The following is a 26,621-nucleotide window of genomic DNA, read 5'->3' on the forward strand; positions in this document are numbered from 1 at the left end:
ATATAGAGGTTAATGGGTATGATCTTATAGCCATTACAGAGACATGGTTACAAGGAGATCAAAGTTGGGAACTAACTATTTAGCAGTATGTGACTTTTCAAAAGGACAGGCAGGAAGGAAAGGATGGTGGGGTAGCATTGTTAGTATGAGATCGAATAAGCATGGTAGCAAGAAATGATCTTGGATTGGATGATGTAGAATCCATGTGGGTGAAGGTAAGAAATAACATGGGGAAGAAGACACTGGTGGGAGTAGTCTATAGGCCCCCTAACAGTAGTTATATTGTAGGACAGAGAATAAATCAGGAGATAATTAGGGCATGTAAAAAAGGCAGTATATTAATCATGGGTGACTTTAATCTTCATGTAGATTGGGAAAATCAAATTAGCAGAGGTAGCCATGAGCAAGAATTCATAGAGTGTATTCGGGACAGTTTCCTAGAACAATATGATAAAAGCAAAATATTGCGGATGCTGGAAATCTGAAACAAAAACAACAATAGCTGGAAAAACTCAGCATGTCTGACAGCATCTGTGGAGAGGATTACAGTTAACGTTTCGAGTCCGTATGACTCTTCATCTTCTGATGAAGAGTCATATGGACTCGAAACGTTAACTGTATTCCTCTCCGCAGATGCTGTCAGACCTGCTGAGTTTTTCCAGCTATTTTTGTTTTTGTCCTAGAACAATATGTTGTGGATCCAACCAGGGTTCAGGCTATTTTGGATCTAGTAATGTGTAATGAGGCAGGTTTAATAAATGATCTCAGAGTAAAAGATCCCCTAAGAAACAGTGACTATTACATGGTTGAGTTTAGCATTCAGTTTGAGAGTGAGAAACTTGGGTCAGAAACAACTGTGCTAAACTTAAATAAGAGTAGTTACAAAGGAATGAGGGCAGAGTTGGCTGGAGTGGACTGGGAAATGAGTTTAGCAGAAAAGACAGTTGATGAACAATGGCAGACGTTTAAGAAAATAGTTCATGACTCACGACAAAGATATATCCCAGTGAAGAAGAAGGATTCTAGGAAGGAGATAAATCAACCATGGTTAACCAAGGAAGTTAAGGACAGTATCAAATTGAAAGAAAAAACATACAATGTGCCAAAGATTAGTGGTAAGCCAGAGGATTAGGAAAGTTTTAAAAACCAACAAAAGATGACCAAAACACAATAAGAGGGAGAAAATAAACTTTGAGGGTAAACTAGAAAGTAATATAAAAATGGACAGTAAGAGCTTTTTAAATATATAAAAAGGAAGAGAGAGGCCAAAGTGAACATCGGCCACTTAGAGAACGAGGCTGGGGAAATAATAATGGGGAGCGAGGAAATGGCAGAGGAGTTGAATAAATACTTTGCATCAGTCTTTACGGTAGAAGACACTAATAACATTCCAAAAATACTAAATAATAAAGGGGCAAAAGTGGGGGAGGAAATAAATACAATAAGTATCACTAGAGAAAAACTAGGGAAACTAATGGGGCTAAAGGCCGATAAGCTTCCTGGACCTGATGGGTTCCATCCTAGGATACTAAAGGAAGTATCTACACAGATACTGGATGCACAAAAGTTAGTGGGAAGGCAAGTGGTGAGGATGATGCAAAAAGTCTACAGAGGGGTATAGGCAGGTTAAGCGAGTGGGCAAAAACTTGGCAGATGGAATATAACGTGGGAAAATGTAAGGTTATGCACTTTGGCAGGAAGAATAGAGGAGCTGAATATTATTTAAATGGAGAAAGACTGCAGAAGGCTGCAGCACAGAGGGATTTGGGAGTCCTCGTGCATGAATCACAAAAAGCTAACATACAAGTTCAGCAGGTAATAGGGAAGGCAAATGGAATGTTGGCCTTTGTTTCAAAGGGAATGAAGTATAAAAATAGGGAAGTCTTACTAAAACTATACAAGGAACTAGTTAGACCGCACCTGTGATCAATTTTGGTCCCCTTATCTAAGGAGAGATATACTGGCATTGGAGGCAGTCCAGAGAAGGTTCACTAGGTTGATCCCAGGTATGGAGGGATTTTCTTGTGAGAAGAGGTTGAGTAGGTTGGGTCTATACTCATTGGAGCTTAGAAGAATGAGAGGTGGCCTTATTGAAACATATAAGATTCTTAGGGGGCTTGACAGGGTAGATGCTGAAAGGTTGTTTCCACTTGTGGGAGAGTCTAGGGCCAGAGGGCGTAATCTCAGAGCAAGGGGTCACCCATTTAAGACCGAGATGAGGAGGAATTTCTTCTCTGACGGTAGTCAATCTGTGGAATTCTTCACTGCAGAGAGCTGTGGAGACTGGGTCGTTAAGTATATTCAAGGCTGAGATAGACAGATTTTTAATCAGTAAGGGAATCGAGGGTTATGGGGAAAGTAGAGTTGAGGATTATCAGATCAGCCATGATCTCATTGAATGGCGAGCAGACCAAATGGCCTACTTCTGCTCCTACATCTTATGGTCTTAGAATCTTTAAAGTGCAGAAGGAGGCCATTTAGCCATCGAGTCTGCATTTGTTATCTGAAAGAGTATTCCACCTAGTACAGGAAATCTAACCTTGCTGTGTCAAATTAACATCATATTTAAGTTAGTTTATTAATATTTGCAATAGGATTGAAGTGTACAGTCAATTTTTAAAATTTCCTTTCCTTTCTGGTAAATTGGTAGATATCCAGACTAGAATGATAGGTTGAACACCTTATTTCTCTGCTGAGGGATTAGGTTTGCAACAGTAAACACTGTATTTGCAGGTGCTCCCTTGATAGCCAAGATGCTAAGTACTCAGTCCAGTGCTGGAACTAAGTCAGACAGCCCAAGTTAGAGTCCGTGCTGATTTAGCTCACCTCGGCTATAATGGGTAGTTGGGTGACAGCACTTGGCCTCAGTATGCCTGGGATATGGAAAGGGAACATCAGTCAAGCTTGATTGCTATCTAACGAACCGCTGCTAGAAACTATTTGTGGGTGGTGAAGAGTCAGGCTCAGATACGGCATGTCCCATCCACGAAAGGCAAATAGAGTGCTGATATTTGGGCTCCCTCTTTGCAAACGGTCACTTAACCCCATGCCACCCCACATAAGTCACCAGCTTCAAGAGGGGAGAAAGATGGGAGGTGGTGGAGTGGGGCAAAGACAAGGTAGTGCTGACTAAACAGGAGGTCAAGATTGTGAGGGCAAGAGCAGATTCCCAGATTCTCTCCTGGAAGTTGATTACTTGTTCACAAGTTATGTCTGACTCACAGGATGGCACTTCCCCTTTAAATAGACGGATGCTGAAAGCAGGCCTCCACCATTAAAGGGACATCCACCATTAAAGGGACATCACCAAGAAGGATGTGGGGGGGGTGACACCTACATCTTACTGAGTACACAATGCACAAAGTTAACCTGCTGATCTCTGACTTTTGACCCCTGAAACCCCAGCAGGTTCTGTGGTACCTTCTAACAGTTTGTTCCACTATTGACAAATGGGGATAGTAGTCATCCGCAATTATACACCGGCTCAGGCGTTTTTAAATAAACAAGACGAGATAAAGTGGTGTTCATAATTTCGATAATATTATTTTCCTGTTTAAATCTAAACCACAGCTGTTAGCAACAAACAGACTCCAAGAGAAGCCCTTTATTCTCCATCCTCCCCTCCTGCTAAGTGGTACATCCCGTTCGCCCCTTTTCACGTTACTTCCTGATGGACTGTTCCATTAACTTTACAAGACAGGGGGGTTCAGCTGACGTTACCTGTCGTCACAAGCAGCAGGAACGAAGCAGTGACGCGTTTTTAATGCGCACCAATGAAAAGATATCATGTTATTTGTGAAATGTTGTGAAGGAGAGCTGGGGCGCTGAGTAAGTCAGGATGTTGAGAGGAGCAGAGTCTTCCTGTTCCCCTGTGAGGGCAGTGGTATGAGCCGCAGTGTATGTAGCAGTTTTGCAGCAGTGACAGTTGTTGTTGGGAAGAGGGTTCAGGAGCTGCTGTTGTGTGAATCACTTTGTGTGTTCTGGCATCATTGTGTGGCACTGTACCCTGCTGCTGTGTCTCTGTGTGTGATTTGTCTCTGAGACTGCCACAATGTTTCTGGTGTGTGTTGCTGTATTTCAGGCTGTATGTGTGTAACTCTGGGGCTCCCACTCAGTGGCTTTTCACTGCCTCAGCTGCACCACTTTCTGTCAGGCTTCCTCCAGACCCTGTGTTTCTGGAGTGCCAGGATCTAGGACTGGTGTTAAACTTTCAATACTGAGTTCCCACAGTGCCTAAGTCAAGGTCTGCTCTTGTTAACGCTGCCTCTTACTGTACCTGTATCAGGGTCAATCTTTTTGTCTTGTGTTCAGCTGTTCCATTCTGTCATCCCTGATGTTGTGGGTTTATTGCTTTGTCTCAGTGAGCCTCTGATGCTGTTGGTTTAGTTACAGGGCCCCTTGTGCCCACCTAGTACTTACGTTTAGGGTGTGATTTTGTATTTAGTGTGGGTTCATCTGTGCAGGTCCTGCTGGCTGACTCTAAGTTGCCCCAGCCCTGTCTGTGTGTGTCTGTCCCTCTGTGTCTCTGCCCCATGGACCAGTGTGTGTGCGTGGAGCGGGAGCTGGAGAAAGTGTTGCACAAGTTCCTAATGTATGGGCAGCACTGCGACTGCAGCTTGGAGGAACTGGTACACTATGTCAGCGGCCTCCGACAGGAGCTGTCCAATGCAGGTGAGGACACTGGTATGGTACTTGTGTACACGGGCAATTCTGAAGTCTGTTAATTGCTTGTTCAAGAAAATCCTGCTCCAAATTTTAAAATGACACAGTCAACCAGTCCGGCAGTTGGCTACTATCTTGGCTTGCATATAGGGTGACACAAGACTGTCTGGAACCATGTCCCAGCAAAAACCAGCGCCCTGTGGGGAGGAAAGAAAACCAGAGGAACTTAGGGTGGCGTTCAAGCTCTTCCACTGGTTGATATGGTTGGAATTTTAAGCAGACAGAATAATTTGGTGTTGGTGAGTTGTTACCCTGTAATGTCTAATATTGTATTTGGTTTATTTCCTCCTTTAAATTCTGTTCATACAGGAAACACAGTTCTGTTGAAAATTGTCCATTGAATATTACCTTGTGTGCTAAACAATTCAGCATGTGGTCCTTCTTTCTCCCCCAACTCTCAGTGTTGACTATCTGTGTTGCTGTTGTCTGGGTGCCAGTAGCTGCCCTGTCTCTGCCCCCTCACCACAATGTAACAACCTCTATGTTGAACTTGAACATTGTGTGTCTTTAAGCTATTCAACTAACAAAGACATCAAAGCCTAGGGTGACCTCATCCTCCTGTAGCATTTGCACTGTTCACATGTCACTGGATCCGGATCAGGAGCAGAGACATATTTTTATTTGTCCATCCCCATCCCCAAGCTTCCAGCTGCTGCCCTGGCTGAGATCTTTTTTTAAAAAAAAAATAAAAATACACTCAGCGTTACTGGAAAATCATGGATAACTGGCAATAAAGGTGAGGATATTCCTAGTGGAGGAATTGTGGAGACATTTTGGCTGTTGATCTTAATGATGTGCCCAGAGTCATCAGCTGCAGTCAGACAGGATCCTGTGTGGCGCCCCCTGCCCAGTGTCCCCCACTCCTGATGCGTCCTGTTTCCAATTTCATGTAATTTTGAATTTGTTAAATTATTTCCATTCACCAACTCCCCCCCCCCCCCCACCCAATTGCCAATACAAAAAAACATTTAGATTGCTTTGGGAAGTGCTCCCAAAATAATTAACAACCAGTTCTGGGGGCACTGCAGATGGTGGGCTCATCAGCTCAGAGACTTAATCTCCACTAGTTTCTAGGTACTGTGAGTCCCACAAGAGCATTACAATTGCAACACTGATACGCTCAAGTTTAATTAATGCAGTGTGTTGGTGTTCATGATTTCACTGCCTTTTGAGCACATTAAGGACATTGTTCCCACTTACATGGTGGCTGCACATTGCATGGGAGGAAGGAGGATATCTTGGAGCACTGTGACTCAGTGTGGTACGTTTTGATGAGAGAGTTATTTTTACTGAGAAATAATGCGATCCATTTGATAGTGATAATGAATATTATATGTGTTGTATCAGAGGATCCCGTGTGTTCCGCTGAAAATAAAATCGGATTGCATAATAACTGAAACAGATGAAGGTCACGGTTGGCTTTGGAACTGGGCTGCTGAGATTTTAAATTGGACAAACGAATGTCTGATGTTTGGCTTAACCACAGTGATAAATGATACCAGAAGACAGGTGCTGTTTATTGTTTTTCCAAGAGAGGGTACAGCACTGAACAAAGGCGAGTATATTGTGGAGGACCACGAGTGCCTTATTGGATGCAGTCTAGTCGACCCAGTGAACCACAATTTCCATTATTGGCTGTTGGGAAACTTGAATCCATGTGTTGTGTGATCAGTAAAAAGCTCAATATACAACAGGTCCAGTTTCAAGTCGAGTTCACACTACTCTTTATATGGATTACTTGGGCGAGTCCACTCTAATGGAGTGTTGCATGCATCTTCCATGTACTTCTAATGAGCTGACCCTTAGGGGATGTAGAAAGTAGAGGAAAACTAGTCAACACTGGATTCTGCAGTTTGACTTGGTCTCTCATTGATCGATGGCCAGTACTTCTTTCAGAAGCCTGTGCCACCTTGGGGCAAGAAGGAAACATATTTTCGTAGTAGCAGAGTTTTTCTTGACCAAGGGAGGCAGGTTTGCGTGCACCCGAGGAGTTAAATCCTCTGAAATTGAGGTTGAGTCTGGATACCAAGGTCAACCCACCCTCTTCCCAGTTTCCCGGCTGGGGGTGAGTGGGTGGGGCGGGGGGGTCACGCGGGGTTGTTCCAAGGCCAGCGGTGAACCCCCTTGGATCTGGCACGAAACCAACTAAGTTAATTAAAAAGGCAATTAAGAGTTTGTCTGATCCTGGATTTAGACTTTCCCAGCCAGTTTACCTAATTCCCTAACCTGTTAGTAACTCGCCAGGGCCACTGGGGTAAGACACAGCGGGAAGAGTGAAACTGACAGACTGGGAAGGTTTTGATCAGTGAAAGTGAAGAGCTGCAGCCATGGCCAGGTGAGAGGCTGCTGTTCAGTGCACATTCTCTGAAAGTGTTATTACTGCTGGACAGGTTGTTGCCAACTGGTTGGAAGGCACTTCACCTATCCTGCACTTCCCTGCTCTTGCTCCTCAGCACCCTGGTAAGACTAAGAGCAGAAGCAACAGCAGTAGCAGAGGGGATGGCCACCGAGATCCAGCCGGAAGGAGGTGAGACCTCGAAAGTAGGGCCTACGGGCCGAGGATCAGCTCTCTTGTCTTGTCTGAGGACCAGTGCCTCAGGAGGCTCAGGCTCTCACAGCAGGCCCTGCTGGCACCTGCAGCCTCCTGGACCAGCGTTTGATGGCGTGCCGGTCACTCAAGGGCCAGCCCACTGCCTTGCATCACGTTGTGTGTCTCTTCTCCTGTAAGGAGAGTTGTGAGTTTGTAATAGGTTGCGTAGAGGTTGTGGAAGACGGCTGTGGGGCAAGGGAGCAAGAGAAAAATAGGCTGAGGTTGAGTGCTGGCTGCTCAGATGGGGATGTGAGGTGCTTGCAGAGAGAGGAATGGATGGAGCAGGAAGCTGTGTTGACCTGAGGTGTGATATGCAGCAGAATGCAGGGCAAGTCAGAGTGTGGGGCTTAGCACCTGAAAGTGTTATACAGTGCCATTCACCTGTCCTTCCCTCCTGAGGTCCTGGATCCTTGGTACACTGTCTGCAGCTTGGGGGGAACACAGCCCCACTGCTGACATTCTCGACCACTTTCATCCAAACCTGCTTTGTTGGAGAGATTGTCCTTTTCCTCCCGTCCTTTGGAGCGCTCACCTCTGCTTCTAAGCAAATTTTGGATCCAACTTGCCACTTTCCCTTGGATCCCGGGAACTTTAAATTTACTAAGCATCTGCCATGTGGGAGCTTGTCAAAAACCTTGCTAAAATCAGAAGCTGACCTCATTGCAGGTCCTCCAGATCCTGCCGATTCTGTAAAGCACCAATGCTCAGGGTTTGACTATATGTACATGAATAAAGCACTTTGCACCTCACAAAAATAGTGTTAAACGGTAATTGTTGTAGGTACAGGCAGGTTGAGCCCATTTCACTTGTTTGTTATTTACACATTCACGGGATGTGGGCTTCGCTGGCTGGGCCAGCCTTTATTGCCCATCCCTACTTGCCCTTGAGAAGGTGGTGGTGAGCTGCCTTCTTGAACCGCGGCAGTCCATGTGGTGTAGGTACACCCATAGTGCTGTTAGGAAGGGAGTTCCAGGATTTTGACCCAGCGACAGTGAAGGAATGGCAATATATTTCCAAGTCAGGATGGTGAGTGACTTGGAGGGGAACTTGCAGGTGAAGGTGTTCCCATCTATCTGCTGCCCTTGTCCTTCTAGATGGTAGTGGTAGTGGGTTTGGAAGGTGCTGTCTAAGGAGCCTGGGTGAATTCCTGCAGTGCATCTTGTAGATGGTACATACTGGTGCTGCTGTGCGTCCGGGTGGAGGGAGTGAATGTTTGTGGATGTGGCGCCAATCAAGCAGGCTACTTTGTCTGGAAGGTGTCAAGCTTCTTGAGTGTTGTGGGAGCTGCACTCATGCAGGCAAGTGGGGAGTATTCCATCACACTCCTGACTTGTGCCTTGTAGACAATGGACAAGCTTTGGAGAGTTACTTACTGCAGGATTCCTAGCGTCTGACCTGCTCTTGTAGCCACAGGATTTATATGGCTAGCTCAGTTCAGTTGCTGGTCAATGGTACACCCCAGGATGTTGATGGTGGGGATTTAGTGATGGTAATGCCATTGAACGTCAAGGGGCGATAGTTAGATTCTCTCTTGTTGAAGATGATCATTGCCTGCCACTTGTGTGGCATGAGTGTTACTTGACACTTGTCAGCCCAAGCCTGGATGGTGTCCAGGTCTTGCTGCATTTGGACATGGACTGCTTTAGTGTCTGAGGAGTCACAAATGGTGCTGAATATTGTGCAATCAACACCCCCACTTCTGATCTTATGATGGAAGGAAGGTCATTGATGGGGCAGCTGAAGATGGTTGGACCTAGGACACTACCCTGAGAAACTCCTGCAGTGATGTCCTGGAACTGAGATGATTGACCTCCAACAACCACAACTATCTTCCTTTGTGCTCGGTATGACTCCAACCAGTGGAAAGTTTTTCCCCCCCTTTCCCGTTGACTCCAATTTTGCTAGGGCTCCTTGATGCCATGCACTGCCAAATGCTGCTTTGATCTCAAGGGCAGTCACTCTTGCCTCACCTCAGGAGTTCAGCTCTTTTGTCCATGTTTGAACCAAGGCTGTAATGAGGGTAGGAGCTGAGTGGCCCTGGCTGAATCCAAACTGGGCATCAGTGAGCAGGTTGTTACTAAGCGAGTGCCGCTTGATAGCACTGTTGATGACCCCTTCCATTACTTTACGGATGATCGAGAGTAGACTGATGGGATGGTAATTGGCCGGGTTGGATTTGTCCTGCATTTTATGTACAGAACATACCTGCGCAATTTTCCACATAACCGGGCAGATGCCAGTGTTGCAGCTGTACTGGAACAGTTTGCTATGGGTGCAGCAAGTTCTGGAGCACAAGTCTTCAGTAGTATTACCAGAATATTGTCAGGCCCCTTAGCCTTTGCAGTATCCAGTGCCTTCAGCAGTTTCTTGATATCATGTCGAGTGAATCGAATTGGCTGAAGACTGACATCTGTGATGTTGGGCACCTCTGGAGGAGGCCGAGATAGATCATCCACTCGGCGCTTCTGGCTGAAGATTGTAGCCAATGCAAACCTTATCTTCTGCACTGATGTGCTGGGCTTCCCTATCATTGAGGATGGGGATGTTTGTGGAGCCTCCTCCTCCACTGAGTTGTTTAATTGTCCACCACCATTCACGACTGGATGCGGCAGGACTGCAGAGCTTAGATCTGATCCATTGGTTGTGGGATCACTTAGCTCTGCCTATCACTTGCTGCTTATGCTGTTTGGCATGCAAGTAGACCTGTGTTTATAGCTTCACCAGGTTGACACCTCATTTTTAGGTATGCCTGGTGCTGCTCCTGGCCTGCCTTCCTGCACTCTTCATTGAACCAGGGTCAATCCCTAATTTGATGGTAATGGTATAGTGGGGGATATGCTGGGCCATGAGGTTACAGATTGTGGTTGAGTACAATTCTGCTGCTGCTGATGGCCCACAGCGCCTCATGGATGCCCAGTCTTGAGTTTCTAGATCTGTTTGGAATCTATCCCATTTATCAAGGCAGCAGGTTGAGGTCAAGTGTGTTTTTCCTTCTTGTTGATTCCCACACCACCTGCCTCAGACCCAGTCTAGCAGCTATGTCCTTTGGGACTCGGCCAGCTCGGTCAGTAGTGGTGATGGACATTGAAGTCCCCCACCCAGAGTACACTCTGCATCCTTGCCACCTTCTGTGCTTCCTCCAAGTGGTGTTCAACATGGAGGAGCACTGATTCATCAGCTGAGGGGTTGGTAATCAGCTCCTGGATACATGGTAATCAGCAGGAGGTTTCCTTGCCCATGTTTGACCTGATGTCATAAGACTTCATGGGGTCTGGAGTCGATGTTGAGGACTCCCTCAAGCTGTAACCTCTGCTGGGTCTGTCCTGCCGGTGGGACAAAACATTAAAGAGTCACATGTAGGCCAGACCAAGTAAGGACGGCAGATTTCCTTCCCTAAAGGACATTAGTGAACCAGATGGGCTTTTGCAACAATCGACAATGGTTTCTTGGTCATCATTAGACTTTTAATTCAAGATTTTTATTGAATTCAAATTCCACCATCCGTGGCATTACCTTGGGTCTCTGGATTACTAGTCCAGCGACAATACCACTACGCCATTGCCTCCCCCATGTATCTCTTCTTCAGCTCACTGAATCGTGATCTCCAGGTAACAGTGAGACCCCAGGGCAGGAGGTGGGCAGCCTTCCCAGGTCTCCTGTCCATTACTCTACTCTAGTTGCTGCAGTGCCAAAAATCTTTAGTGTTGCTGAGTCATTGGAACCCAATGTCATGGTTCTTTTAATTAAAAATCCACCCTCCCTTTAACAAAATAGACACGTCATTCCACCCACCCTCTCTGGCTGGCGAATCCGGAGACAGAATGCTAATTCTGCAGCTCTGGGAAAGCCTGCCCATTAGAAAATCGGGTTCCTAACCCATAAATGGTCCCAGCGTTCCAGCAGAGATTAAATGCAGAAGATTCTGCACAAAGTCTTTGCTGAACCTAATCTTTTCTCGGCCTAATATCATGGCATGATCCATAGTTCGTTGATTGTTACACAATGTTTCTCTTTTGTTGCTGCTTCCAGTGCATGAAGATTGGTATTCAGGATATTTCAAACACAAACACTGACAGTCACTGGTATGGATGGTGGAAAAACCCTCATTCTGTAAATGTTATCTACCTATCTATAAATGTAAAAGTTCAGGCGTGTCGTTTTAAACTTCATACATCACATATCAAAATGTCAAAAGTACATACAAGCAGAAAGGATACATTATTCCTGCCTCAGATGACATATATGTAAGCATCCCAGATCTTCAAGTTTCCTGATGTTTTAATTAACTGAATTGAAATTCCTCAGCTGCCATGATGGGATTTGACCTCATGTTTCCAGACCATTCATTCAGGCCTCTGGATTACAAGTGCAGTAACATAACTACCATGCTACCATAATCCCCAAAATTGAATTTAAATTTCGCCAGCTGGGTGGGGGATTTTAGCCTTGGCCTCTGGATTACTAGTTCATTATCACAATGCCACCATCTTCATTTTCCATTGTCAAAAAGCAATTAACCCCCACTTTAGACTGTACGTAACAGCAGACAGATGTTATGGTTTCAAAAGGACAGCCCACTTTAAACATGGGTCCACCTCAGCAGTAGAATAATGGGCAATGTGTTAGTTCCTGTCATTATAATAACAGCCCCAAATTACCAGGATCGCATCTGTTGTGCTTCAAAATGACATTTTTATAGATGCAAAATAATCTTTAAAAAGTCAAATCATGTCATGCTGGGTTTCCCTGACCTGCAGTCAAAAATTTACAGGCAAAGTCCCAATTACCCTTTAATTAACCTTGAGAGTACCAACGGTTTACAATGATCTACATTTCCCTATTTAGGCACAAGATAGTTGAACAGTGACCTTAAAGGTATATTCATATTAAAACTATCTTAGCAGCTAAATTCACAACCATTGCTCTTGAATACCTGTGAGTTATCCCATTGGTGATCTACTTGTGTTTTAAAAGGATTCACTCTCTCAATAACAGGTCAATGCTAGTGAGCACTGAGTACAAACACATTTGTACTCCGCTGGTGAATTTTGGCAAGTATGATTATTAGCTTCTGTTGCATTTTTGTTTTGAAGGTCATCTTGATGCCCAGTTGTCAGCAACATTGTCACTAGTCATGTCACAGTGCTGTAAGAAGATAAAGGACACCGTTCAGAAGCTGGCATTGGATCACAAAGATATTCACGGCAGTGTCTCCAAAGTGGGGAAAGCTATCGACAGGGTGTGTACCAAGTAGTAAGACCTTCTGGATCTCAGTTTTACCATTGGCTGTTACAACATCAATCATTAACCTCCTCCTGTCCTACAACCCTCCGAGATCTCTGATTTTCATTGTTCCACCATTGGCAGCCATGCATTCGACTGCTGAGGTCCAAAGCTCTGAAATTCCCTCCCTAAATCCTTCTTTAAGATGCTCCTTAAAACTTGCCTCTTTGACCAAGCTTTTGGCCTGTCCTAATATCTCTTATAACTCAGTGTCAAATTGTGTTTGATAATGCTCCTGTGAAGTGACTATGTTAAGTGTCCTTTATAAATATATGTTATTGTTGTCTTAAGGACATGAAAGCTGTAAATCTGCTTTGAGTTTGTGAAATATTTGGCGTCAATTAGAACTGATAATATTCCTGTTATTGGTCCTTGTGGCATCCCACTTGGCATTTCTCCCCATCTGAGGTAAATCCTCAAACACCTACCTGCTGTTTAATGCCTGTCTGATTCACCATAAATGCCCATTGCTTTGAGATTAGTGAATAGCCTTTCATTGAGAACTCTCAAATGTTTTTGGAAATCTTAGATACATCATGTCTTAAGGTTTTTCTCAAAGTCCACTTGGGACATGACTTCAAAATAAAATCAATTGCTTAATGGTTTTAGTGTTTGAAGTTCTGAACGAGATAGCTGAAGAGATAGTGGAGGCATTAGTGGTGATCTTTCAGGAATCACTGGAGTCAGGGAGGGTCCCAGACGACTGGAAAATCGCTAATGTAACCCCCCTGTTTAAGAAGGGAGTAAGGCAAAAGACGGGAAATTACAGGCCGATTAGCCTGACCTCGGTCGTTGGTAAGATTTTAGAGTCCATTATTAAGGATGAGATTTCAGAATACTTGGAAGTGCATGGTAAAATCAGGCAAAGTCAGCATGGTTTCATCAGGGGAGGTCATGCCTGACAAATCTGTTAGAATTCTTTGAGGAGGTAACGAGTAGGTTAGAGAAAGGAGAGCCAATGGATGTTATCTACTTGGACTTCCAGAAGGCCTTTGAAAAGGTGCCGCACAGGAGGCTGCTCAGTAAGATAAGAGCCCATGGTGTTAGAGGCAAGGTATCAGCATGGATAGAAGATTGGCTGTCTGGCAGGAGGCAAAGAGTGGGGATAAGGGGGTCCTTCTCACGATGGCGGCCGGTGACTAGTGGAGTTCCGCAGGGCTCAGTGTTGGGACCACAACTTTTCACTTTATACATTAATGATCTAGATGAAGGAACTGAGGGCATCCTGGCTAAGTTTGCAGATGATACAAAGATAGGTGGAGGGACAGATAGTATTGAGGAGGTGGGGAGGCTGCAGAAGGATTTGGACAGGTTAGGAGAATGGGCAAAGAAGTGGCAGACGGAATACAACGTGGGGAAGTGTGAGGTCATGCACTTTGGTAGGAAGAATAGAGGCATGGACTATTTTCTAAATGGGGAGAGAATTCAGAAATCTGGAGTGCAAAGGGACTTGGGAGTCCTAGTCCAGGATTCTCTTAAGGTTAACTTGCAGGTTGAGTCGGTAGTTAGGAAGGCAAATGCAATGTTGGCATTTATTTCGAGAGGACTAGAATACAAAAGCAGGGATGTGCTGCTGAGGCTTTATAAGGCTCTGGTCAGACGACATTTAGAATATTGTGAGCAATTTTGGGCCCCGTATCTTAGGAAGGATGTGCTAGCCCTGGAGAGGGTCCAGAGGAGATTCACGAGAATGATCCCAGGAATGAAAGGCTAGGTCTGGATAGAGTGGACGTGGGGAAGATGTTTCCATTAGTAGGAGAGACTAGGACCCGAGGGCACAGCCTCAGAGTAAAGGGAAGACCTTTTAGAACAGAGATGAGGAGAAACTTCTTTAGCCAGAGAGTGGTGAATCTATGGAATTCATTGCCACAGAAGGCTGTGGAGGCCAGGTCATTGAGTGTATTTAAGACCGAGATAGATAGGTTCTTGACTGGTAAGGGGATCAAAGGTTACGGGGAGAAGGCGGGAGAATGAGTTTGAGAAACTTATCAGCCATGATTGAATGGCGGAGCAGACTCGATGGGCCGATTGGCCTAATTTCTGCTCCTATGTCTTATGGTCTTATGGTCTTGTTACCAGCGTACAAATAGGCATCTTTTCATATTGTTATTGCAATTCCTGATCACTAAATGGTGTTGATCATTCTTGCATTGTTAGTTTTGCTTTATGTGACAACAGGAGCTGTTTAATATGAATTAAATACCGTATTTTAAGATACGACGGATTGCCTGGTGTTGTGGACCAACAACTGTTGGAGCTGTTAAAGCATATAACTGCTGACTGAAGGGACATAAGGTTTGTTTTCTCCCTACCCCAATCGGTTTACTTGGAGTGCAGTTTCCATAATACTGTTTCTTTTCAATAAAAAATTCAGCAGAGGTGCAGCAGCTCAAATCGAAGGAGGATCAGATGGCAAGTCTTCAACAGATGGTTCTTGATCACCATCCAGTGGCTTCTTAAGTGTTTTTATTGAAGCTGTACTAGGAACAGGTCACCTGAGCACCCTCATTGTGTTTGCCAGATGTGCACAGGAGACTTGAGTAAAATGGAGAGGAAGAAAAACAAGGGGACAAAATGGAAACAATACTAGCAAAAAAACTTGGTTTAAATATAGCAAAAATTAAAGTGAATTGGTCACAACAGGAAGCGGCTACTCAGCCCTTCAAGCCCTGCTTTTCCAGAATGTAATCGTAAGTAGGTTATTTGCCATCTGGGCTGCCCTGTAGTCTGTTCTAATATACATTGATGCTGGCTCTGGTGTCTGCCTCACTGTGTCAGAGTCCAAGTTATATTTACAGGATTGGTAGTTTTGAGTGCAATACTGAGAAGAGCCTGAGGTTTTATCGAAAGGAAGTTGGCTCTGTGAGAGTTTTTCTGCGGCTAACTGTTTTATTGTGTTGTGCAGAATTTCGACACAGATGTGAGTGGAGTCGGGGTGGAAGGTGTCTGGGATTCACATGAAAAGCAGCAATTCTTGAGTGAGGCAGTAGTGGAACACTTGTACAGACAGGGATTGCTGAATGTCGCTGAAGAACTGTGCCAGGTAAGACCCGAAATGGGCTCTGCCCGTTGTGCGTGTGCAATTGGGTTAAAAATACTCAGGAATGTTGTGCCACTCACAGGACTGAATGAGGCTAGGGGCTGTGGCTAGAGGTGCACACTTTGGCTTTTGAGTCAGAAGATTGTCGGTTCAAGCCCAAATCCAGGAGCACCATAATCTAGGCTGTCTTTTCATTGCAGTGATGAAGATGTATTGTTAGAAATATCATGATTTACCATCTAATTCAAAAATTAAGGTCCCAAATACCAGTTCAGGTGGATGAAAATGATTCTGTGGCAAGTGGCTAAAATGTCTTTACTAGGAGTGTGATGGTATACCCTCTACTTGCCTGGGTGAGTGCAGCTCCAAGAACACTCCAGATGCTTGACAGCATCTAGGGCAAAGCAACGTGCTTGATTAGTACCCCATCTACCACCTTAAACATTTACTCCCTCCCACTGGGGAGCATGGCAGCAGTGTGTACTATCCACAGGATGTACTGCAGTAATTCGCCAGCACTCCATCAACAGCACCTTCCAATCCCATAACTTCTACCACCCAGATGCATGGTATCATCACCAACTGCAAGTTCCCCTCCAATCCACACACCATCCTGACTTGAAACTATATCACCATTCCTTTACTGTCGCTGGGTCAAAATCCTGGAACTTTCTCAGTAACAATACTATGGGTGTACCTACATCATACAGACTGCAGCGTTTCAAGAAGGTGGCTCACCACCACCTTCTCAAGGGCATTGAGGGTGATGCCAGTGACACCCATAGCCTAAGAATGATTTTTTTAAAAAGGTCACCTGGCTATAGCAAATAGCCCTTAGGTAAATAGGTAAATACTTCTCCTGGGAGGCTACAATCTTAGAATCCATCAAAGGAGGACCTAGAAACCGATAAAAGGAAGAGAGACTATGAATGCAAGCTAGTGAGAAGCATAAAGGCGGACTGTAAAAGCTTCTTTAGGTATGTGAAAAGGAAAATATTAGCAAGGAAAACATGGATCTGTTACAGGCAGAGACAGGAGAATTTATAATGGAGAATAGGGAAATGGCGGAGAAACTAAACAATTGCTTTGTGTCTGTCTTCACAGAAGAAGATACAGAAAATCTCCCGGAAGTACTAGGGAACTAAGAGACTTGTGGAAATAAGGAGCTGAAAGAAATTAGTATTAATAAAGATGTAGTACGCAAAATTAGTTGGATTAATGGCTGATAAATCCCCTGGACCTGATGATCTATATTCCAGAGTGTTGAAGGAGGTGGCTATAGAGATAGGATGTATTGGTGGTTATCTTTCAAACTTCTATAGATTTTGGAAAGGTTCTTGCAGACTGGAAAGTAACAAATGTAATCCCACTCTTTAAGAAGGGAGGGAGAGAGAAAATGGAGAACTACCGACCCGACAGACCCGTTAGTTTGACGTCAGTAGTAGGGAAAATTATATTGTAAAGGACGTGATACTAGACACTTGGAAAATAAGGATATGATTGAGCAGAGTCAACATGGATTTACGAAAGGGAAATTGTGTTTGACAAACCTGTTGGAGTTTTTTGAGGATGCTACTTCTAGCATGGATAAAGGAAAACCGGTGGATGTGGTGTATTTGGATTTTCAGAAGGCTTTTGATAAGGTTCCACACAGGAGGTTAGTAAATAAAATTAGAGCACTTGGGATTAAGAATTGATTAATGACATCAAACAGATAGTGGGAATAAATGGGTAATTAATTCTCAGGACTGCCAGGGTATTACTAGTGGGGTACCACAAGGATCAGTGCTGAGGCCACAGCTGTTCACAATCTATATTAATGATTTGGATGTGGGGACCAAATGTAATATTTCCAAATTTGCTGATGACACAAAACTAGGTGGGAGTGTAAGTTGTGAGGAGAATGCAAGGAGGCTTCAAGGGAACTTGGACAGACTAAATGAATGAGTAAGAACATGGCAGTTGGAATATAATGTGAATAAGAGTTAAGTTACCCACTTTGGTAAACAGAAAGGCAGAGTATTTCTTAACCAGTGAGGGATTGGGATGGTGTCCAAAGGGACTTGAGTGTCTTTGTTCATGAGTCACTAAAAGCTAGCAGGCAGGTGCAGCAAACAATTAGGAAGACACATGGTATGTTGGCCTTCATTGCAAGGGGACTTGAGTACAGGAATAAAGATGCCTCGCTGTAATTGTATAGAACCTTGGTGAGACCACACCTGGAGTATTGTGTACAATTTTGGTCTCCTTTATCTAAGGAAGGATATACTTGCCATAGAGGAAGTGCATTGGAGGTTCACAGACTAATCCCTAGGGTGGCGGGATTGTCTTGTGGGGAGAGATTGAGGAAACTGGGCCTGTTTTCTCTAGAGTTTCGAAGAATGAGGGGTGATCTCATTGAAACTTACAAAAGTCTTACAGGTTGTGACGGGGTGGATGTAGATAGGGTGTTTCCCCTGGTTGGTGAGTCTACAACCAGGGGACACAATCTCAGAATAAGGGGCAGGCCATATAAGACTGAGATGAGGCAGAATTTCTTCACTCCAAAGTGAATCTTTGGAATTCGCTACCCCAGAGGGTTGTGGAAGCTCAATCAGAGCATGATCAAGACAGAAATTGATAGATTTCTGGAGACTAATGACATCAAGGGATATGGGGATAGTGCGGGAAAGTGGTGTTGAGGTAGATGATCAGCCATGATCTAATTGAATGATAAAGCAGTCTCGACGGACTGAATGGCCTACTCTTTTTCCTATGTTCCTAATCTGAAAGGTCAGCAGCTCCTTGGTGTTGTGAGTTTTTATTAATTCTTTCATGGGATGTGGGTTTCACTCTCAAGGCCAGCATTTGTTGCCCATCTCTAATTGCTGTTGAACTTGTTGTTGGCTTGCTAGGCCATTTCAGAGGGCAGTCAAGAGTCAACCACATTGTTGTGTGATCTGTAGTTTCCTGTAGGCTAAACCGGATAAGGATGGCAGATTTGCTTCCCTAACAGACATTAATGAACTAGATGGGTTTTTGCAACAATCGATGACAGCCTCAGGAATGCTGACCATGAGATTAACTTTCAGTTCCAGATTTTTATTAATTGAATTCCACCAGACACCGTGGTGGGATTTGAACCCTTGTCCTCAGAGCATTAGCCTGGGCCTCTGGATTGCTAATCCAGTGACATTACCACTTCGCCACTGTCTCCCCGTTTGGAGGGAGTATGAAATGAGTGATTTTTATTCCTGAATTGTCCAAACAAAAGATCTAGGAGCCAGGGTGTTTCTACCAGCAGGGATGAGGACTGAACTTGATGGTAGCGTTGTCACACATGCATCCTCAACGTCAGTCGTAATTTCCAAGTACTTGGAAGAGGGAGCATTCTACCAGAAGAGTTAGTCGACAAGGTGACAAGTTTCCAGTCCTATTGGGCCGCTACCTTATTTTCACTACCAGGTGGGTTGGTAACCAGGGGATTTAGATTTAAAATAATTAGCAATAGAACCAGAAGGAAGATGAGGGGAATTTTTGTTACAAAGCGAGTTATGATCTGGAATGCACTACCTGTAAGCATGGTGGAAGACTTGAAAGTAACTTGCACAAGGAAATTGGATAAGTACTTACAGAATCATAAAGAATGATTACAGCACAGAATGAGGCCATTCGGCCCATCGTATCCATGCAGATGAAAGGGAAAAATTTGCAGGGCTGTGAGGAAAGTGCATGTGAATGGGAGTAATTGGATAGCTCCTTTGAAGAGCTAACATGGGCACAATGGGCCAAACAGCCACCTTCTGTGCTGTATCATTCTATGATCTAGGATAGCTGCTTTGGAGGAAGGGAGAGATTATAACTTAAAATTAAAGATTTGCATTTATACAGTGCCTTTTATAACCTCAGGAAGGGCTTCACATCCAATTAAGCACTTTTGAAGTGTAGTTACTGTATAATGTAGGAAAGGCAGAAACCAATTTGCACACAGCAAGATCCCACAAAACAGCAATGAGATAATTACTAGCTCATCTATTTTAATGATGTCAGACTGGCCTTGGGAGATGCCCCTTGCTAATCTTCAAATAGTGCCATGAGGTCTTTTGTGTCCTCTTTTAAGAAGGTGGACTGGGCCTCCAACAGTGCAGCACTCCTTCAGTACTGCACTGGAGTGTCAACCTAGATGTAGGTCTCTGGAGTGGAGTTTAAAGCTACAACCTCCTGACTCTGAAGTGAAACTTCCAAAGCTGACACCAATGTGCCTGGATAACAGCAGTTACTGCGCTTTTTAAAAAATTCATTCATGGGATGTGGGTGTCACTGGCTATGCCAGCATTTATTGCCCATCCCTAATTGCCCTTGAGAAGGTGATGATGATCTGCCTTCTCGAATCGCTGCAGTCCATGTAGTGTAGTATTCCTACAGTGCTGTTAGGGAAGGAGTTCCAGGATTTTGGAACAGTGGTATATATGAAGTTGGCAAATGGAATTTAATGTGGGAAATGTGAGGTTATGCACTTTGGCAGGAAGAATAGAGGAGCTGAATATTATTTAAATGGAGAAAGACTGCAGAAAGCTGCAGCACAGAGGGATTTGGGGCTCCTCGTGCATGAACCACAAAAAGCTAACATATAAGTTCAGCAGGTAATAAGGAAAGCAAACAGAATGTTGGCCTTTATTTCAAAGGGAGTGGAGTATAAAAATAGGGAAGTCTTTCTAAAACTATACAAGACACTAGTGAAACCACACCTAGAATTCTATGAACAGTTTTGGTCCCCTTATCAAAGAAAAGATATACTGGCATTGGAGGTAGTCCAGAGAAGGTTCACTAGGTTGATCCCAGGTATGGAGAGATTTTCTTATGAGGAGTAGGTTGAGCCTGTACTCATTGGAGTTTAGAAGAATGAGAGATGACCTTATTGAAACATGTAAAATTCTTAGGGGGCTTGACAGGGTAGATCCTGAGAGGTGGTTTCCCTTTGTGGGAGAGTCTAGGACCAGAGGGCATAATCTCAGAGTAAGAGGTCGCCCATTTAAGACAGAGATGAGAAGGAATTTCTTCTCTCAGAGGGTAGTCAATCTATGGAATTCTTTACAGCAGAGTGCTGCAGAGGCTAGATCATTAAGTATATTCAAGGCTGAGATAGACAGATTTTTAATCAGTAAGGTAATCAAGGGTTATGGTGAAAAAGGCAGGAAAGTGGAGTTGAGGATTATCAGATCAGCTATGAGCTCATTGAAAGGTGGAGCAGACTCGACTTATAAGACTTAGGGTCTTATATTTCTAAGTCAGGATGGTGAGTGGCTTCGAGGGGAACTTCCAGGTGGTGGTGTTCCCACGTATCTGTTGTCCTTGTCTTCTAGATGGTAGTGGTCGTGGGTTTGGATCATTGGTGAGTTCCTGCAGTGCATCTTGTAAATGGCACACATTGCTGCTACTTTGCATCGGTGGCGGAGGGAGTGAATGTTTGTGAATGGTGTGCCAATCAAGCGGGCTGCTTTATCCTGGATGGTGTCAGCTTCATGACTGTTGTTGGGGCTGCACTCATCCAGGCATTCATCTCCAATGAATTTTTATGTCTTTTCTCCTCCCAGTGTAGTATTAAATGTTGTTTAGTGCTGACCCCATTGTGCTAAATCCCATCTTTCCTCTAGGAATCTGGAATATGTATTGACCTCAGCCAGAAGGAACCCTTTCTAGAATTGAACAGGATCCTGGAGGCACTGCGAATGCGGAACTTGAGGCCAGCACTGGAGTAAGTCACTTCTTCTTAGACTCACTGTCCAGGTTTCTCCTTCCTCCCTTCCCTTGTCTGAGCCCCTTTCAGTAAGAACTGAACCTGATGCTGTTCAGTTTGGCTGGTCACACTCTTATCACTGATTCTCCTATCGTTAATGGTGAATTTGATTTATAAGGTCATGGGTGTATTAAACAGAGGGTAACTTCTCCACTTCTGCAGGGGATAAGTTGAGCAACCTCACTAACTCAGAATCACTAGCAACTCTTAAAATAAACTTCATTTTAAAAAGTTTAAGAAGATGTCATTGTTTGGCCAGGTGCCTTGTGAGCTTTGTGAGCAGGGGCAAGGATGTGATTGCACCTGTTGCACTTAAAACACCTGAAACGTGTTAAAAATCTTGTGTTGACACATTTAAAGCACCTGACTTCCTTATGCTTGTTCTGCTTCCCCTACATTACTGCAATCCCCTTAGATATGATGGTCCACTTTTCATACATCACCACCTGCTTTTATATTGGCACAGTTTTAATTTGGATTCTGGGAAAGCTGGATGCACAAGCTCCTATGCAGTGTTTGTGCTGCTAAATCTACCTCTTCCATGACAGCAGGTTATAGGCTCTCAAAAATCTGGCACTACATGTCTGCCACTAGGATAAGGCTGCTGGATTTAACCATTTAACCACCACCTCACTGGCACAAGTCTAGGTATTCAAATTAAAAATGACTGATGGTTCTTCAGTGAAAGGCGCTGGCTCACATCACACTCTCTGCACCCCCAGCAGTCAGCCTGGGATGTGTAAACTATTCGTCCCCTCCCCAGGGATGTCAGTTTGTGATTCTTACTGAAGGCTGTGCTAGTGGTGATGCAAAACTGCACCATTGTACCAATGGTGTAAGTGCTTCTGCGGTTTATATCCCATTGAATTCGCACATGTTGTTAGTATAACTTGGATAGCAGTACGATACTACCCTGTTTCAGACAGACCCATGTCTGCCTCTTGGTACAATAGTATTTTGCCATATTACAGTCCCTTGGTGCACAAAAGGGAATTGGCAATTCGTCGTTCAGTAGTGATTGACAAAGGCATTCTACCCAATGATCGATTGATAATGCCTATTTTTTCTATAACACGCAGTATTGGCAGGCTAGCAGCTCAGTGAGATGGTTGAGTTGGACAATGACAACAGAAATATAAATAGGGACAGCTGTAGTTGGTATCATGCTTACCGGCTTCATCATGCTTACCTGCTTCAACAGGAACTGTTTCATTCAGAAACAGGCCTTTAAAACATTAGGAATCAATCTGTTTCTGCTTAATTTTCATTTTCAAAGTGCTTAACTAGCCACAAATGAAACCAGTATGTCAGGTATGGCTCTCTTGATGCTTTTATATAGTGTCAGTAACATTAATTTGTATGAATTCAAAGGATTTATTCAAACACCCTGACATGTTATTTGTCTTTACATACCACAGGAGCAACTGGAATGAGCAGATTTTGATTTTTGTTTTTGTTCTAAAGTTGGTAATCTTTCCAGATATAGCTGATGATTTTTTTTGATATAGAATATAGTGAGACTTGGTGAGACTTCATAAATTTACTCAACAGCCCCACCCATTGGCAAGCACCTGTAACTATGCATTGTGAGCTGCTGTTTCCAGGATTTCCATCTTAAATGTTTATGTAGAAGGTGTTCAATGCTAACTATTGATATAACAGCTTGACAAAGTATCATAACAGGAAATTGAATAAGCACTGCATGCACAGACAAATTATTCTTCCTGGTCCTTCTGAGGTTCTCTGCCTGCAGCCTTTGATAGTCAGCCACACCCATCTTCCTCCCAAAGTCTCCTCTTCTCCTTTGTCCAATTCAGTGGGATTACCCTTGTTACTTCCACTCATACCTATCCAATCACAGCTAGAGCATCTCCATTCTCTTCCCTGCCATGCACTATTACATCTGAAAACTCTCAAAAATCTATCTTTGCCCCCCTTTGCTTCCACCGCCACATGTACACCTTGGCAATATTATCTAAAAACATGGACCAGCTTCCACTTGTTACCAGTGACATCCAACATCTGTCTCAGCTCCTCCACTAACTTTGTGTCACTGTTTATCTGACATCCAGTCCTGGATAGGCACAGTGTTTTCTGGTTAAATATTGAGGAGACCAAAGCCATTGCTTTCAACACAGTTTAATTCATTCCCTCATCGCAGTTTTGGGTTCAACAAAACTGTTCACAACCTCAGCATCCTATTTGACCCCAAGTTGAATTACTGACCTCACATCCTCTCTGTTGTGCAGACTGCCTAGGTCCATCTCTGTAACCTCTGCCTCTGCCTCCGCTCACCTACTGAAGAAACCTTCTTCCGTGTCTCTGTCATTTTCAGACTCGACTATTCCAGTGCTCTCCTGACCAGACCCCTACCCTCCAGCACCTTCTGTAAGCTCTGCTGCAATTATCCCATCCTGCACCAAATTCTGTGCACTCATCACCTCCTGTGCTTGCTGACCAGTTGTCCAACACAGTCACCAATTTACAATTCTCTCTTTATCTAAATCCCTTCATGGCCTTGCCACTGCCTTTCTTCTCCGAGAGCAATGATTTCCTTCAATTATGGTATTTAAACATCACCAGTGGCTGCAGCCCCTGCCATAACCTAGGCACCGCACTCTGGAATTCCCTCTCCACATCGCTCCTCCTTTTAAAAACCTCCTTTGAGATTCTCCATAAATCTTACCTCTGTGACCAACCTTTGTCATTCCCTCCTAAAAGTTGCCTCTTTGGCTGAGCCTCCATTTTTCATCTTATTACTTTTCCTTGAAGCAGCTTGGGCTGTTTTTCTATGATTGGGCGCTATATGAATTTGAAGAGTTTTAAAAATGGATGATGTCAACCTGAAAACGCTGTGCTCATCCAGGACTGGAGGTCAGATAAACAGTGACACCGAGTTAGTGGAGGAGCTGAGACAGATGCTGGATGTCATCTGTGTACATGTGGAAGCTGGTCCATGTTTTTGGATAATATTGCCAAAATGTACATGTGGCTTTAAGTTGTGTTTTCAGTGATCAGTCTGCTGCCTAACTCACAGCAAGTCTCATTCCCTATCACCCCTGTGCTGACTGACCTACATTGGCTCCCAGTCAAGCAATATCTTGATTTTAAGATTCTCATCCTTGTTTTCAAGTCCCTCCATGGCCCCGCCCCTTCCTATCTCTGTAATCTCCTCTAGCCACATAACCCTCCAAGATATCTGCCCTTGCCACCAGCGACCACCCCCCCCCCCCTCCATATTCTGGCTTTTTGAACATCCTTAATTTTGATCGGACCACCATTGGTGACCATGCCTCCAGTTGCCTAGGCCCCAAGCTCTGGAATTCCATCCCTACACCTCTCTTCCTCACTTCCCTTCTCAAAACCACCTCTTCCTGACCAAGCTTTTGGCCGCCTGACCTAATACCTCCATATGTGGGTCATTTTTTTTATAATGCTGTTTTTGATGAGCATTGGGAAATTTCATGTGGGAAATGTAGCTCACTTATGCTTGCTAGAAGCTGCACATAGTCATACACAGGAACCTGTCCAGGCTTTGCACCTTTTTTTTAAAGATTAAACACAAGCGTGGGGGCCAATAGTTCCCTGGTGTATTCTCCCATGGAAACGCCTCAACCAATCAGAGTCAACTTGCCAACCAATCAGCAGCCTTTCCCCATGCAGTTTAAATTGTTGCTCGCTTTGAAATTTGGTATCCTTGAGTCTGTCCTGATGCGTGCAAGATGTAAAGCTTCGACAGCATGACTCTCTTTACAGCAATACTCATTTTATAATGTTAAAGGCACTACATAAATATAAGTTGTTGCTGTTATTGTTATTACGCAGCATTGTGTGGCACCCATGTATGTTCTTTTGCATTGTGGGATCTGGGACATTAAATCTGGCTGTACTGTTTTGCATGTCAACATGAGGCATTGTTTTTAGTATTGAGTTTGAGAGCCCCATTTCTTTGAGTGCTGATGTACAAAATGTGAGTCTAATGAGCTGGTTTTTTTTCTTGTTTGGGTCTAGTTTTAATGCTCCATTTCTCTCGCTCAGGTGGGCTATGGCAAACCGGGAGAGGCTTTTGGCTTTGAGTAGCACGCTGGAGTTCAAGCTGCACAGGTTATATTTCATTAGCCTGCTGACTGGAGGTGTCATCAATCAGATTGAGGCACTGGAATATGCCAAGAACTTTCAACCCTTTGCACAACAACATCAAAGAGGTCAGCTTTCATCTGTAAGGGGTTTGGTCAATTGCTTAAAAAGCAGATCTGAATTTTGATGTGCACTATTTTAAAGTGAATTGGATAGCAGGAATACGGAGGGTTTGGTTGTAAATGGCAGTCTGATTGAATGCACCATTCAGTTAAATTGATATCCTCATTAGAACCTAATGTATTTTATTAATTCTTCTTGCTCCTTTCTTCCCTCTCCTCTACCAGAAATATTGATATTGCCGGGATAGAATAATATAAAGCGCCTTCGCCATGTTGAAGGTGCTATATACATGCAAGATGTTGTTGGCTGTGGATTCATGGATGCTAGGGAGCCTTCTAGTACCGTTTGTCTAGTACAGGCTGTTTAACTGTAGTGGCCTCACATACAATCATATTCTTAGTGCAACTGTGGAGACAGCAGTTTTCAAAAGGGTTTGCTCCGTAGCTTGCAGGATTGGGAATTCTTGGTGAGTTTTTTTCCTCCCCCTGCCCCCACTCCTCCCTAAACTAGGCACCAAAACCAATGTTGTGACCCTATTGCCATCTTGGCTGTAACCAACTAACAGCACAGGATGAGGATTGAACCCTGGACCTTGCCAATTATAGTTCAATTATTGACGGGTTAAACTCACTGAATCATTGGGCAAGGCCTTGTGTCCCATTATGTGAATGCTAGTTTTTCCTGTGCATTCAGTGAGACTTGATTTACAGGGTGTCGATATAAAACCACTCCCCAAGGTCTAAGGCAGTGGCTCTCCCATGTTTTTTGTTTGAAGGATCCCTTTTCAAATGGAGTAGTAATCATGGATTTCACCTATTTCCCCCCCCCTCCCCTCCCTTACATTTCATTAGGGAAAATGGTGCCCCCTGGGAAAAATTATATTTTGTGCCCTTTGAGTTTATGTATATGGTACTTAAATTTGTTTTAAAAAAAACTCTCTTGAACAAGGATGAATTCACTGGTGGTGGACCCCAAGCCTTGGTAACTGTTGGTCCACCTGCCAATCTTCA

The 26,621-nt window shown here is 44.0% G+C and overlaps 1 protein-coding gene across 3 annotated transcripts in view; it reads left to right on the top strand.

The window, feature by feature from the left end:
* Positions 1–3,803: 3,803 nt before the first annotated feature.
* The window catches only part of rmnd5b (required for meiotic nuclear division 5 homolog B), a 36,617-nt gene continuing 13,799 nt past the window's right edge, over positions 3,804–26,621 (top strand). Inside the window, exons 1-5 of one of the 3 annotated variants that reach the window (XM_078550659.1) lie at positions 3,804–3,897; positions 12,406–12,551; positions 15,501–15,638; positions 21,269–21,369; positions 25,450–25,616. In XM_078550659.1, coding sequence (XP_078406785.1) covers positions 12,447–12,551; positions 15,501–15,638; positions 21,269–21,369; positions 25,450–25,616 — 511 coding nt within the window. In that variant the 5' untranslated portion in view covers positions 3,804–3,897; positions 12,406–12,446. The other 2 variants (XM_078550657.1, XM_078550658.1) reach the window with 2 other exon arrangements.

The sequence above is a fragment of the Cetorhinus maximus genome, chromosome 10, assembly GCF_964194155.1.
Source record: "Cetorhinus maximus chromosome 10, sCetMax3.hap1.1, whole genome shotgun sequence".
NCBI lineage: Eukaryota > Metazoa > Chordata > Chondrichthyes > Lamniformes > Cetorhinidae > Cetorhinus > Cetorhinus maximus.